The sequence below is a fragment of the Myotis lucifugus genome, unplaced genomic scaffold, assembly GCF_000147115.1.
Source record: "Myotis lucifugus unplaced genomic scaffold, Myoluc2.0 scaffold_75, whole genome shotgun sequence".
NCBI lineage: Eukaryota > Metazoa > Chordata > Mammalia > Chiroptera > Vespertilionidae > Myotis > Myotis lucifugus.
The window spans coordinates 2,139,336-2,155,917 of record NW_005871123.1 but is presented as its reverse complement, the minus strand read 5'-3'; the positions used below and the strand labels follow the sequence as shown (position 1 = coordinate 2,155,917).

The 16,582-nt window shown below is 37.1% G+C and overlaps 1 protein-coding gene across 1 annotated transcript in view; it reads left to right on the top strand.

Annotated features, from left to right (window-relative positions):
- Nucleotides 1–5,055: 5,055 nt before the first annotated feature.
- EPHA3 (EPH receptor A3) overlaps nt 5,056–16,582 on the top strand; it is a 359,519-nt gene continuing 347,992 nt past the window's right edge. Inside the window, exon 1 of the mRNA XM_023755355.1 lies at nt 5,056–5,371. Coding sequence (XP_023611123.1) covers nt 5,278–5,371 — 94 coding nt within the window. The 5' untranslated portion in view covers nt 5,056–5,277. The remainder of the gene's footprint in view (nt 5,372–16,582) is intronic.

Here is a 16,582-nt window from a genome sequence, read left to right as displayed (position 1 = left end):
GTAAAGTGCATGAGAGAGAAATCTGATAAGACTCTCCAATTTTTTAAAATACTCTCATTACACCTTGCTTTCCCCTGTTCTGGGCTTGCCTTCTCCTCTAAGCTTACCTTCTTGAAAGTATAGTACACTTACTGTTTCTAATTCCTGACTTTTCATTTACTCTATTATCTTAATTTTACTTGCAACCCAATTACTCCACCAAAACTGTTCTCATAGAAGTCATCAAAACTCTCTGTTGTCAAATCCAACTGTCGCTTTTAGTAAATATATAATCTAGATATTTTTCATGTAGGTACTGTTGACCATGAACTGTTTATGAAACCTTTAAAATGTCCAGCTTCTATTACACTAATTTAGTCTAGTTCTTTGCTCTTCTCTGTTTCTGCTTGTCTTTTAAATATTGATATATGGCAGGGTTTCAACTTTGGTCAACTGATCTTTCTGCCAAGACTTTGCTTATATGAATACACCTACTTATTTTTTTATATACCAATTATTTGAAAAGATTTTTTTCCCAAAGAAACAATTCTAATCAAGATGTTTGTGTCCTGTCTATCTACCTTGTATTTCATTCAGGTCACTTCAAGTAGATATACCCACAATAGAAATGTTTGCATCTCATGCCCATTTTCTCTCCTCAAACCTCTCTTGTAATTACTGACTACTTCAAGCCAGAGATTAAAAGGCCTCCTAAACATATCATCTACTTTATTTTCATAATCAATCTATTATGAAGTTTCACCAATTCCCCTGACTTATATTTGTGTGATTGGTAGTTCTACTATCACTGTTCAATATGGTAACCCCTACATCTCTCTTCTGGATCAAGATAAAAAAGTACTGAATGCTTTTAGCATACACTTACACTTTATCTGTACCATACCAAATCTCATATAATCCTTACAAGATCCCTATAAGATAGGATCTGTTATTATTAGACTTTTACTAAGAGTAGCAGAGCACAGGCAGCTCCCTAGCTCATTCTGATTCAAGAGTCCCACTTAACATGATATTGGCTATCCTGTTGCAAATAAATCCTAATTGATCTCTTAGTTCCTAATTTATATTTTTGCTTCAATTTTATTCCCTCCCTTTAAGTATGTCAAAATGATCTTTTTAAAAATACAAATTGAATGTCTCTGTTCTGTTCCATATCACCCTCAAGCCCAAGCTCCTTAGAAAAGCTCTTCATTACTGCACACCTTCGTCCTGTCACTACTTTCCCATACCACCTGACACCACGTCAAAATCCATGCTCTAGTAATAGAGGTATTTGCCATTTCCTCCAGAAAACATGCTTTTCATGTTTATTTTCTTTTTTTCGGACTCTTTTCATTAAAACTCATCTTTCTAGGTTCCAGTCAATTGCCATCTACTCCAAGAAAGTATCCTTTAACCCCTAACTTGAATTACCTACCCCCTTCCCCTTACTATGAAATATTCCACAGACCTCTATTTAACACTTGCCATAATTTCTCCTTGTGATTATAAATTATTTTAAAGGAAGGGACAAGTCTTATTTATGTTTTTACCCCCAGTGTCTAGCACATTATCAGGTACATGTTAGGCACTCACATTCAGTTGAACTGAACTATTACACAAACTAAATATTGCAAATGTCTTAGTTATCGTCCTCTTCTTCACCTCCAAATCCAATATTTCTCTGGAAAATATGATCTCTTTCACCTAAACATGTGTCTTAGTTTCATCTTGTGTTTTCATTTTTTTCTGTTAGATAGATTCTTATTCAATTCTTTGTTACTGTAGTTTTACTTCAAAAATAGCCTCCCATCTCACCATCCTGCATGAGATCTTCCTTCCTTCACACTCAGCAGCGGCCCCCAAATGTCCTGGAGCACAGGATCACCTGAGCAGCTTGTCCAAGTTTCAGGCTTCTGGGACCAACCTCAGAGATTCAGATACAGTGAATCTGTGGTGAGCAGGAGGCATATGCACTTTTTAATTTTTTTTAAAATATACTTTTATTGATTTCAGAGAGGAAGGGAGGGGGAGAGAGAGAGAAACATCAATGATGAGAGAGAATTATTGATCGGCTGCCTCCTGCACGCCCTCTACTGTATGGAGGATTTAGCCTGCAAGAACCTGGGACCCTTCGGTCCCTTGGCAGACACTCTATCCCAGTGATGGCGAACCTATGACACGCGTGTCAGAGATGACATGCGAACTCATTTTTTTGGTTGATTTTTCTTTGTTAAATGGCATTTAAATATATAAAATAAATATCAAAAATATAAGTCTTTGTTTTACTATGGTTGCAAATATCAAAAAATTTCTATATGTGACACGGCACCAGAGTTAAGTTTGGGTTTTTCAAAATGCTGGCACGCCGAGCTCAAAAGGTTCGCCATCACTGCTCTATCCACTCAGCCAAACCGGCTAGGGCAGGGGTGGGCAAACTTTTTGACTCGAGGGCCACAATGGGTTCTTAAACTGGACCGGAGGGCCGGAACAAAAGCATGGATGGAGTGTTTGTGTGAACTAATATAAATTCAAAGTAAACATCATTACATAAAAGGGTACGGTCTTTTTTTTTTTTAGTTTTATTCATTTCAAACGGGCCGGATCCGGCCCGCGGGCCGTAGTTTGCCCACGGCTGGGCTAGGGCAAGGCATATGCACTTTTAACAGGCATTCCAGGTACTTCATGGCAGGTGATCCATATACCACAGGTGGAGACATTCTGCTATCAGTAAAATTTCTTCCTAAAACTCATATTAGATCAAATTATTACTTGCTGAAATGCTTTTGATGTCTCCCTTTCATCTAAAAATGCATTGTAAAATCATTCTCATGTGGCCCAGAAATGTCTGCAGTTTCCATTCCTGGCCTTTGAAGAACATCTCTGTCCCCACCGCTCACCTCCTTGTATCCTGTCCCCTTTTGTATCACACACACTCTGTGCTCTATTTATGCCAGATGCTTTTTTTTTTGCCCTCACTTGGAAATTATTAAGATTGGATTTGTGTTACATCTGCATACCTGCAGTGCCTTCTGAGCCATTCTCCAGCTCGGAACCTGCTGCTCATCCTGCCAGCTACAACTCCGTTACCCCTTTCCTGGTGAAGCTCTCTCTGAATCGGGTGCCTCACCGCCATCCTTCCTCCTCCTACTCTGGCCAAATTCATTGCTCCCCTGTTTCTTGGCATCACTCTTTCTCACATACATCCAGAACATCGCTCAGGTCATGCAAAGTCTTTCTTATCTGGTGTCAGTTGACCTAGAGAGTCCATAATGGAGAGATCCTATATTGTTTACATTTTATTCCCAGGCCAGGAATGGCTTTTTACTAAATTTTCACACTATTGTAGCTTCCTTCAAACAGGAATGCCTCTTTCCACAGTGACAAGCAGCTTCAGTGCGAAAAAAGCAGTAATTTGAGGGAAAGCCAGTGTATGTGGATATCAGCACATTGGCATGTTTTGCCAAAATATTTTTAAATTGTCACTTCCAAATAAGATATTCTTTTCTTTCAAGTTTCAGAAAATTTTTATCTAACCCCAGAACAATGGAACTGTGCCTTATGGAAGGACTAGAGTTGTGTTGGAACTTTAAAAAATGCCAGAGTCACCCCTATCTGAGTCCTCTGTTCAGTGTCTGTCAGTGTTTTCAGCTCTGACAGACTTGGCAGTGAAGAGGCCTCTACATCCAGTGACACAATGTGGGAAGGAGTTAGACATGCAGAGTAAGAGGCACACAGAGAAAAGTGAGGAGGGTCACTCCCCCCCCTTCCCCTACCTTCTTTGCCCCCCATTCAGGCAACGAAAGATTATCAGAAGTCACTAATTTAAGTCCACGTACAAATTTGTGTTCTCTCATTAAAAACAGTGTTTGTAAAATGAATACCTTATTAAGGAGGGGTTTTCAAAGCCTTATTTAAATTGATCTTGAAGTTGTTGACCTTTCTTTACTTTTTGTAGTTGTGCAAGGAATATAAGTCTTGCTTTGTTGTTGTTGTTGTTGTTGTTTACAATAGTAAATGATAGATGCATGGGAGGATATATTTGAGCAATCATCTTTTGGGGGATGCTTTCAAGACAAATGAGAATAGTTTTTAAAATATGAATTACCCAACGATTTTGCTGAAATAGATTGCAATCATGCTGCTCAACAGGGAACTGGAAATAAGAGAGACCATTGATAATTCCACAGTGCAAAGTGAGTGTGAAAGTACCAGGACACTATGATTTACTCGTCGGATTGGTAATGTTAAGGAAGAACAGTTTCCAACTGTTATCAGATTGGAAGTGGCAGAAAGCTGAATGAGGAGCTGTGAATTATTCAATGTTTATCTCCCAGGTCCCAGAGATCCTGATGTAGATGGTGAGGGAGGGCGGTAGTGCTGTGCTGCCAAGAGCTTCAGGTTTGGTTTGTATTACTTTTATTTGCACGCACAGCGCAGAACAAAGGGTGGACGCTGACCTGCAGCTATTCCTAGGGCTGGGCTTGTTCACTTCCTTAGGATAATGGTTACTTCTCAGTTTGGAAAAGCCAAGTGCACCCTCTGAGCACGGAATCGCTGTGCCAAATCTCTTTAAAAGCCCTGGTAGCGCTTGGTGTGAAACTGAAAAGACTTCCTGATCCGGGGTGTGTATTAATGTCCTTATGTCCCACAAAGGACTCGCGGAGCGTGATCACACTGAGCATAGTAAAGACATGATCCCAACTTTCCTTTGAATTATACAATCATCATGGCTTTATTTTATTTTTTTTTTTAAGTAAAAGGCTCCGTTCTTTAAATAAACATTTCTCTGGCATTTCAGTTTCTTTTCCACTCATTCTGCTACATGACACTCCTATGGGGTTTTCTGGTTCTTCATGGAATTAGCCTACAGAGCATGCACAGCAAACAATAAAATAGCTGCTTTTCATTGAAAATAAAGAGGGGGTGTTTTCCGCTCCCCAACACTACTCTCCACCACTGCCCCATCACACGTTGTTGCATTTCCTGCCCTATTGGCAAGACGGCCCCCACCCCCGCCTTCTTCCTCCCCAGCTCCGTGTGCTCCTGGGCGGATTTGGAGCCCCCGCGTGCAGTCCGGTCCTTCAGCGTCCGCTTCCGTCGGCACTAGGACCCAGGGAAGTCCCTGAGCGAGGTTCGCGGAAAGGCAGCCAGACTCCTCCTTATCTCCAGTGTCAAACTTGACATCAGCCTGCGAGCGGAGCATGGTAACTTCTCCAGCAATCAGAGCGCTCCCCCTCACATCAGTGGCACGCTTCATGGAGATATGCTCCTCTCACTGCCCTCTGCACCAGCAACATGGACTGTCACCTCTCCATCCTCCTCCTCCTCCTCCTCAGCAGCTCTGTTCCCAACTGCTTCGGGGAACTGACTCTCCCGCCGTCCAATGAAGGTAAGTCCGCCAGGTACCGGCGCACGGCCCTGCCCCGCGGCTGGTGCTCCGCAGAGCACTTTCTCACCGAAACATTCCCAGGTCCTTAAGGTGCTTCCGAAAAAAGGCAGTTTGCTCAGAGAGGAAACTGAAGATATGTTTTTATTTTCGGCTGTCTTTGAAAACATTTTAAGAGATAATTTTGGATTGCCTAAGCCTAAAATGTGTTTTTAATCGGATACCAATGCAAACGACTACCTTGTTTGACAATTTTAAGCAGAAAGAAAGAAAAAGTCTTTAGTTTTTCAACCCAGGATGTTAATTGTCAAAGAGCCATGGCAGTATTTTATTTTCTAATTATGACCATGTAGTACTCTGAGAAGTTTAAAAGAAAATTTAACCCACCCTCTCTAGATCTTTTAGTAGGTTTTACCATAATGACAGGTTGTTCCTACTTAGGATCATGGCATTTATGAATGAACTAAAAGGAAATTAGAGTTTGTAGAAGCAGAGGTGTGTGTGTGTGTGTGTGTGTGTGTGTGTGTGATATTTATATTGCAACTGCTGTATCAGTGATGGGTATCCTGCCACACAATGCTTTGCTCCATGGTACAGGTTCTAATGAGCAGCATATGCCACATTAACATAAGTAATATTTGCAGGAATTACAATAAGCTTAGGTTGGCTGTTCTTTGTTTAAGGGCTTATATTTGAATAGGAGAATGTATATAAGGAATAGTGAGAAGATCCTGGGTAGGTATAGTAAATAACTGAACAGCAAATTAAGAAGGAATGTTCATATGCAGCAAATGGCATTTCCTTTATGTTGGGTTATTTATTTTCCTCCTAGTGGAAAATGAATATGTCTGTTTTTAATGAATTAACTTGCAAACTTAATATTAAAGACACAATGTTTCCTATAAGATTGTGTACTTAATAGATGCATTACCTTTTCTCTCTAAACCTTTTGTGATATTCCTAATTGCGAATACAATCGCTTACTCATAAGACAAACTTCTCTGAGTAATTGATTGCTTTAAAGCAACACTTATAACTTTGATTTTCCCTTAATCATTTTAACCTACAATGGTATTTAGTAATTTATTTTGCAGTTTAGCAATATTGAACAATTGATGTGCAAATACTACATTATATATTATGTCACACACTAAAAATGTATTGTCAAGCCAATACTTTGTATATTGTATGCATTATTATTTTAATAAATTCAAAATATTTAGAAAATTTAAAATTAAATATAGACGTTATCTCTCATATTAGTGACCTACTTTCATTGCTAATAGAGTAGTTTTATTTTGTTCTTTCCTAAGTGACTGCCTTTATCAATTTGGCTGATTTCATTATATTTTTGTGTGTCTTTTTAAAATTGGGAACTTGAAAATTCTAAATAAAGATAAAGAAAATCATCTTACCTACAAATGACTTTTCTTTTAAAATCAAGTAAATGTTTATTTGAAAGTAATTGTCAATCATTCTTCATAAATGAAAGGCAAGAGCAGTCATTTATATGATGAGTAACATATCAGTAAGTTAAAATTAGTGTTTGTTTAACCTTTTACTTTCTTTGAAGACATTTAAATATTCACAATAACTAGAATAAATAGCAAGATTATTCCCAAATTACTATGATAACCTGTATTTCTCCAGATGAACTATTTATAAACTATTTAGATCATGGATTTCACTGAATTAATAATGCACAAGGATATAGCTGAGAGTCAGTACCTTTCAGTGATTTGCAAGAGAAACACCCTTTAAACTTATGCACACTTCTATAAAATTAATGCATATCAATTTAACAGAGGAAGAATAAGCAAATGCAAATTGCTTTTAAGCCATACCTTGTGCAGATCTGGGTATATAATGCACATTATTATATAGGCAGGTACACATTAACAATATGTATATGGAAATGTAACTGTACTCAGGAAACTGACATAATTGCATTTAGTTTGCTTGGGTAAAAGTTTATCTATTCATTGTTCATGGGATTATTATTTCCAGATTGTGTCCTATGGGTAGTGTCTTCTTTCCATTCTGAGGTCATAAAGGAAAGCTTTGAAAATTTAAATGGCGTGATTTAACTTGGGTAATATTTGAGCGAGGGTTTAAATGTTAATACAATAGCTTGGGTCTGAGGAATTGAGATGAACAACATGAAAGTGGAAAAAATCCAAGTGTGTGCCAAGAGGTCCATGTAACTCTGCTAACAACATCATTTGAACAGAAAGCCACCCTTCTGAAATGTCACATAGTGAGTGGGTGGAAGGACTAATGATAAAATGAATTTTCTTAATATAGCCTTCTAATATAAATTTAGAAAAAAGCATAAAATACTAGCTTGCATTAAAATACTATGCTAAAATTATATGTCAACCCTATAGAAATTTGATTAGAAACTTGCTAGTAAAATTTACTAAAATTTATTTGGCAATCTATCATGAAGTTAGGCGTGAGAGAACAAAACCAATCCACTGAGTTAATTGCTAGGAAACTTGCTATTGTGTGACTTTTTCTTTTTTAAATTTGAGATTCTGATAATCAAATATCAATATAGAAATGCATGGGCCCATGATAAAGAAAACAACTTGAAAAAAGTTTAATCTGAACTTTTCTTTTCCTGGATTTAGCTACAAATAACTTTCTAATATATTTTTAAGAAAATGATTCCAGGGGATACATACTATTTGCTGTCCTCCTCAGTGATACTAGATCATTCATAATTTCAGTGAACACTTGAATTAAGAATTGACCTATATATTGAAACAGAAACTTTATAAAAGTTGCATAGAATTTTGTTAAAATCTTATTATGTCTGTTTACATGACAGACCAAGAAAAGACTCCCAATGGTAAATCAGCTACTTTTCATGACAAAATAGGATTTTTAAAACTATGTATTATTAGAAAAGTTCCCATCCCAGATAGATGATATAATGGTAAATAAAAATAACTTTGAAAAGAGGTTAAAACTTGATATAAAGTGAAGTGTTTACTACTATTAGTTCAATCTCTTTTAGCATTAGTACTCTCTTTAAACACTTTTATATTTGAAGGAATCTGAGGCAGAATGCATGGCTTATTCATCAGCACATAATATAGTAAATAATTTTCTATCAAATAGTATTTATAAATTAGTTTAACATTTACCCATAGAGCTCTTTACATTGGAAATGAGAGTTTTCAAAACGAAAGAGAATAAAATTAAATCTGCATATTTATATACTACTTATATGGGGAGACTTTTATTGAAGTGGCTGGGATACCATTTCTATGAAATGTATTTCTCTGAACATAAATCTTCTAAATACTGGAGGAGACCATGTGATTGTTAAAGCTTGGAAGTAAGACTTTCAGATAAACACTGCATGCTTCCCTTTGAATATTAGGCAGACATTAGAGAAAATAAACATTTAAATAATGAACTTTTCCCTTTTTAAAAATTACTATGAATTGGCATCAGTTTTCACATATAAACACATCCTCAAATAATATATTGTGATTGAAACATTAATAGAGAACTAAACTATCATATAATCTTTACAGGTGTTTTTTGTTTTTGTTTTTGTGTTTTTTTTGTGTGTGTGTGTGTTGTTTTTTTGGAAGAGGGTTTACATTTGCTTTTAATAGCATGTCATCATGCTACACTAAATAATTGAATGCATTACACATTTTTGTAATTTAATAGCTCTTCTAAAAGCTCTCCCTTACCTCCTCCCCAAGTTATAACTGTGTTATTTGCCCGGAGGTAGGAGAAACCTTAATTTCACTATTTTATAACCCACAACAGTTAACACTTGACCCAGGTCATTAACAGGATTATCAGCAAATTTGTTTAAGCTTTTACTGACAACCTGAATTGCTATGATAATATTTTGATTGTGCCGGAAAGAAACTTCTTATAACCTCTCAAAATCTATAATGAAATTAATTCATTCTGAATCTATATCTTCCCAAAGACTAATATTGATAATGATGATTCAAGTGAGGAAAATATCAACTTTGATACTTCATTCTCCTCACTTTTATGTTTCATATATCACACCACTGTAGTCCTTGTCATAAATGACCAATTAAATACTTGTTTAAGTAGTGAATGTTTTGACAATAACAATATATTTATTAGTACAAAATTATTTAATGTAACTATCAACACTTTCAATTTCATATTTTTTATTATTGATGGCATAGTTGATATCATTTTTCTGCCTATTTTAAGATATAAAGTCAAATGGATATATTAATAACTAAGAAGCAACTGGAACTTTTTATACGCACATATAATAAAACACCATTGCCACGTGTTAGATCATGGTTGCATTTATATAATGTTGTCTTTTCCATGAAACACTGGAAATTAGGAGCTACAGTGAAAAGCACTTCAATTTAACATAAAAGTTTTAAACAAAATGTACATAATCGAAACTTTAAAAGAGTTTTTTAAACATTGTTAAATTTGTTTAGAAAGTCTCATATGTAGTTTTTTATTATTTGTATATAATTAGGGTTTGCTTCTTGTTCATTTAAACAATTTAGTAGTTTCACCTTGACTCTTAAGAAACTTATCTTTAAAGGATGAATTTAGTTAGATTTTTTATCATGTTTATATATTATCCATATTTTAATACTCAAATGTGGGTGTGTTCTTAGGGTTCTTCAATTTAAATAGTTTATTTTCTCACAATAACTTTCTTTATTAAGATTCCTAAATATTAAAATTGTTTCTGAAACTTTGAATTTTTCAGAAATAAAATACTTGCAGTTTTTAAATATCAAATAATCAGTTACATATGCAAAGGATCTTTAAAGGCAAAACATATTTCCACAGTATATTTGATTTACTAACTTCAACGCAAATGGAAACAGCAAGAACTGTTCTTGAGAGGTACATTTTCCAAGTCATAAAATCTTCCAGAAAATATTAATAAAACTTTCCACAAATCATCAGAACTTGATAAGTTTTTACAGACATTCACTTACTAAAAAATCTGTGATGTGGGTTACCTTTGATTTTAGTCATTTTCCAATGATTTTGTTTGGCATAAATACTAGATGTAAGGGGAAATAAGTATTTCTTGGAAGAACACTAAGTCTTACAAGTCATATTCTGTCAGGATTCTCAACTTTGTTTATTTTTAATATACACATTTTTCCTTTAAATATTTAATAAGCCTTATTCTTTTAATTTCTGTTAGATAAAAGATTTAGAAAAACAGATGCAGGTGTCCCCTTTTAGGTTCTGTTTTCAGAGATCTGGATTTTATCACCAGGGAGGGTCAATGCAGGGCTTTTACCAAGTGCACAAGTAACTTTCCACAGATTTTTCAAATAAAGGGTTGACTGCTGGTGTGAACCGTTCATTACATTATTCATCCAGGTATAGCAAAAACCAGCATTTGAAATTTATTCCTAGAGGACTTGAAAGGCTCAGAAAATTCTTCTGTAACGACTTTAGAAATAAAAGTAATGTTGTGACATTTATAGAATGCAAAGGATTCCAAGCCACAAAACAATGTAGGAAGACACTCCCGTTGGGAATCAGGGAATGGGCACATGTGTGCCCCTTGATGTCACCCTGAGGGTCTATTACCAGCTGCCTAGTATCAGGTAGTTCTTGGAATCTGTCAGGAGGTTTCCTCCTGGAAAAGTCCACAAGTCAGCAAGTTTTGGTTTGCTCACACCAGCTTTCTTTGAAATAAGAAAAGGTGGTCGATTACAAAGCAAAAAAGTCTGCAAGTGAAAATAAAATAAAAAGTTGATTAGAAAGATGGAGAGGTAGACAAGTGCAAAGGTTCTAAACCCAATGTATTATATAAATCTTTTACTTAAAATAAAAACATTTATCACTTAAAACATCTGGCTAATCAATTTTTATTAAATCCCCCAAAACCTGCACACTTAAAAAGGGGGTAGGGTTGCATTGTTTCCCCTCTCAAGTTTATACACTTTTGATTTTTCCCCAGAAGAAAATATTTTATCTGGGAAAGTTTTAAAAAGAGTATAAGCCAAAGAATGCTTCCCCCTTTGGATGCCTGGGCGAATACATGTGGAGGTTGGAGGGAATCAAAACCAGTTCAGCAAAGAAAGCCTCCAACTTGGAGTGATGTTGTTAAACTGGAAGCCCTGAGCGTGCAACTCCCTCCCTCCCTTCATTTTCTAAACCATGTCCTGCTGTTCCAGTCAAAGCAAAGGGCGAAAATCCACATAATCCAAATCAACATGGTGAAGTCAGAATAATAGGCGGGAAGGAGGGGGTAAACAAGCAGGCAGCACTGTACAAACAAAGTGTGGTGAGGAATCTTAGCCTTGGACAGGGGTGGCCACAGGAGGGGAAGACGGCGCTCTTTCCCCCGCCTTGCAACGCCCGCATTTGAGTGGGGTGCAAAAGCGTGCCCTGAGATGTGTTGGCACATAGCGAGGCTGTAAGGGTAGTGGTGACTGCTCTGTGGCTGCTGAGAGAGGAGCAGGCGCTCCTCGCGGCCACCACCGCCACCCCCAGGGCGTCCTAGCCACCACTCCTCCGCCGCGAGGACCAGGCTCGGTGTTGCGGAGTGGGGTCCGGCGTCCCCTAACCATTTACCACTTTCTCTCCCAATTGGATTAAAGCTCGGATCATAAAAATCCCACTCCGGGCCCGCGCCCCCGGCCCCAGAACTCCGGGGCGGCGGCGTCTTTGTGCGCCAGTGTCTCCGCGCTGGTGGCCCGCGCCCGTCGCCTAAGTGCTGCGAACTGGTCCGGGCTCCCCGGGGCGCGGGGGCGGGCGGGCGGCGGGCCGCTCACCGGCTGCGGGTCCTGCCTGGCGGCCGGTGAGCGGAGGTCTCAGCCGGGGCGGAGGCTGGAACCGGGCCGCGAGGGCGCCAAGTCCACGGAAAAGAGCGCTACGAGGAGGCGCGCCGGCGAGTGGCAAACGCGCGCCCTCTGCCTGCAGCCGGGGAGCTGCTGGCGCTGGGAGAGGCTGGAGCCCTGCCACCTGGCGCTCCTCACCTGTGGTTCCGCCCACAGAGAGCGAGCTGCTGGGACCCGGCACCTCGGATCTTTAAGCTCTGACCCCAGATCTTGCCCCCGCCCACGCACACACCCCGTCGGGACCAGCCAGCCTTTTCAGCTTGACAACCGGAGGTGGCTCGGTCTCCTTTCAATCTTGGTTCCCTGCCCCACCGTGTGACAGATGGAGGAGAGTATTGAGGGGTCCCTGGAACTCCCTGCAAAGTTGGGAAAGCACCTCTTCCTAGGCCTGCTCCCTTGGGCACAGGGGAACGCCTGAGACTTCCAGTTGTCCTGCTTGCTGCTGTCTGATCAGACTGCTTTGCTATTTTCTTGATTTTCCAGTGTTCTTTCTAACCACCTATTAATGCCACCTGTTAAGCCCCCTGAGAGCTAAGGGGAATGTTCCATGAACTTTTCTCCATGCACAGTTGGGAATACCCTCTGTTCCTCCCTCAGCCCCATGTTTCATTAGCACATGATTTTCTGTCTTCCAATTTGGGCCGTAAACCTGGAATGGGCCACAAAGGGTTTCTGGGAGCAGTGTCATGGAGGTAGGTTAGTAATTGGATGATGCTGATATTCCTGTGGTTGTTTCGGAAATTTGTTTCTCATAGAAGATAAAATTGTTGAATCCAGGGAATTCCAAAACTAAATATGGCCTCAGTGCCACGCCCAACGCTGAGAGGATAATTGCACAGGGTTCTGCTGGTTAGAAAGAGTGTACCCTAATGTTACCATTACTACTGGATTTCATTTAATCATGAGAGCAGCCCTAAAGTAGGTATTGTGGCATCTTCTACTGTTAGAACCGAGGAAAGTAATCATGGTGAAGCTGTAACAACCTCTCTTATCTTTGACTTTTGATTTTAACCTCACATGTTTCTTCCTGCATAGGAATGCCTGTGAATTAGGAGACATTAGTCCATTCAGGAAAAGCACTTGCTTCTCAACTTTAATCCTAGTGACTTACACGAATTTGTCTTGTTACTTCACAAGAATTAGAAATTCACAGAGTTTTGGAGTGAAATATTGTACTTCAAAGTACTTTTAAAAAAGTATTTCAGAGATTACTTAGACACTGAAAAGTATGTACATTTATGTTATGGTTATCAGCATGGGTGGTAGACACACTAAGAAAATGAAGAAAATTTGATGTGGACAGAGGACTAGGAGACAAATGTCTGCGATGTCTTTTCTCCACAATTTGTTACCTCTGTCTTTCTTTCCTGACGCTCACGCATTACTTTCCTCACCCTGGAAAGATTTTGTCAGAAATTCCATACACAGAGATTGTGAGGGAAATGTCAGTATAACCCAAATGTTATCATTTAGGGTTTTATATATTAAAACAATATAAATTAACTATTGGAATTGTGATAGAAGTCAATAATGGGGGGCAATAGAACATGGTCTAAAAGTAGACTTTAGTCCCTGTTAAAACTTTTTTTTCACTTAAAAGATAATTACAAATTCCTTAAGATGAGAAAGTAAATTATAAATGATTTATCTCCTCTTTCATAAAAACACTTGTCCTCTAAGTAGAAGCATTGTGAAAAGGTAGCTAAAACAGGGTTTTGAAAGGTAGCAAATTAAGCTGGGGGCAATTATATTTTTCACGTGGGTATTTCAGCACATATGTTTTGTATTAATTGCCGCAATAAATTCTGTTAACCTGGCAAAGAGCAAACATAGCATATTGATGACATCAGACTTCCCAATCAGAAAGCTGCTTTAGTATCTTGCTTCCTTCACTATAACATGCGAAGGGAAAAATTTAAAAAAAAAAAGTGTTTTCTAACGTGTTATCATTTATGTTCCCAACAAGTTACCCAACCACTCAAGCTATTGGAACATTCTCTATGAGCAAAAGTGTTGGCTTAGCAACACACTTTTTGTCTCTTGCTTCTGCAGAGTGAGAATCAATTACTAATTTCCCCAGTTTTTAAGTTTTTATTCGTATTTGAGTTTGTGGAACTCTCTCAAATAAAGAAAATGCAGACATGCCTTGCCTCATGTTTAAAACAAAAAATCTTGATTGATTACACAGCAGGATCTCAAAGGAAATGGAACAAAGGGAGAAACCTAGGTCAATTTTATTGCTGATAAGTCTAATCAATATCAAAATGGTTTCATCTTAAATTTGTTATGTAATCATTATGGCAAGGCTAGTTTGTCTTTTTAAAAATAATAGTTAAGAAAGAAACATGAATAAATTCCACAGGTCTTGTGAAGAGTAACACCCATCCCCTAACTCCTACCCTCTTCCTCCCTGGATACAAATGTAAGGCTTTAAAATTAAATGTTTCCCAGTGATAAAAGTTCATCCAACCAATATTGAATTTAGAAATTTCCTATCTACCTCAGGGTGACTAAGGGAAATGGAAAACCGTTTCACATATTTATTTCCTGATTTTCAAAACTAATTTAGCAATTAGTGAAAGTTTGTAGGTTTTAGGAGGATTTCTTTTATTGCATATGATAGCAGTCTTCACTCTGAGAAGTTAGGCTGAAAAGCTGAGTTGCTTCCATGTGGATTATCTACATAATCCTCTGGGTAAGTGGAATACCACTCAGAGTTTAAAGTCTACTTGCAGAACTGTGTGTATGTCACAATAGTATTGCCCCTTACAAAACTGAACTTTTCCTACATCGTGGGCAAAACTTTATGGATTAATATATACCGTTTGAAATAAAAATTGTTTTCTAAGCTGCAAATCTGTGGTGAGAAAAAGTAAAAACAACCTTTTTTTTCCTCCGTCTCTGTCTAATCTTGTTAATTTTCTCCAACTGGACACTCAATCAACTTATAAATATTCAAAGATGGCATAAAGCTAGAGTTATCTCCAAATTGAGTTTTCTTTTCAATATGTCAAAGCTATTCATGGTAGATTTTGCATATTGACAGAATGTAAAGAAACAGAATGTTACAATCACATAAACTTTAAGTAGAAATTAAATTGGGTTGCTATTTTATCATGCAAATGTCATCGGATATAGCAATGACCAAATATTAAAAATGTTTTCAAATAAGCAAATAAAGGGAATGGTATTTTTCTCTTTGTTTACTGTTGCTATGTGGCTTGTCATAGATAAGTTGATACTCATTTACATTAGATAACTCAAAAAAGATAAACTCGCATTTTATTATGGTGTTCCTGACATTTCTGATCTGAAATTATAATACTTTGATAGTCTTTGTTTTGTGAAAAAAATATTTTCTGTCAAGTTATATGTATTTCACCTGATTGGACATGTTAGATAAATCTATGCTGAAATTAATGGTTTTTGGGGGTAGAGATGCTTTCCTTACACATTTGTTCATTGAATAAAGAAATATTTTCTTACCTTTGCTTATGTTATGTCCAAAATAATTCTAAATATTTTAATATCTTTGAAAAATCTACATAGAATTAGAGAAGAAAAACTAAAAAGTATATAAAATTAGTGCTATCCTTTTAAATTTCCTTTTTCAAAGGTGATCTTATGGAAAACTAATTAAGAAAAATTTTTTTGATGTTTGGCCCCAAATGTGGTAGGTTTACTTATCTAACCCTGGTAGTGAAAACTTCTGAATCCTAAATTTAATTTCAAAGGGACAAATGCAAAGACCATTAGCATGAACCAAGAAAAACATTTAGAAAAAATGCACTCAACTTTCATATTATTATAACTTGTTCTTTGTATTTGTTTATTTACGAACTCTGTTGCTTACATACTGGATTTTGGATTAGAAGGTTATAAGGAATGGTATAAGGAATGGTATAGTCTATGCCCTTGAAGATAACTTAAGAGGGATAGATAACTAAAAAATGAATACTTATATAAAAAGATAGGAAATTATTTAAAAATAAGATATGAATCATCAGAGAGGAGATCAGTTAACCTCCCAAAATCAGGTGCTGGGATATAGGGAAAATGTATAAAAGTTACCCATTAGTAATAACAATAATATATTAATAATAGCAAGGGAAAAGAGATGAAATATGCATAATTTCATGTGGTGGTGATTATTATAACTCAGATTTTTTTAACTGAAGGTATCTAGCAAACTTTAAAAATAATTTTAATGAATGCGTAATAAGTATATATACAATTAAAAAAACACTTTGAAAGAACATTCAGAAACAGCTATCTTAAATAAGCATATATCTAAGCTTAATGTAAATAATGTGTGAGTACATGCATGCACATCTGTGCATGTGAGTGTATTGGAAACAGATTATTG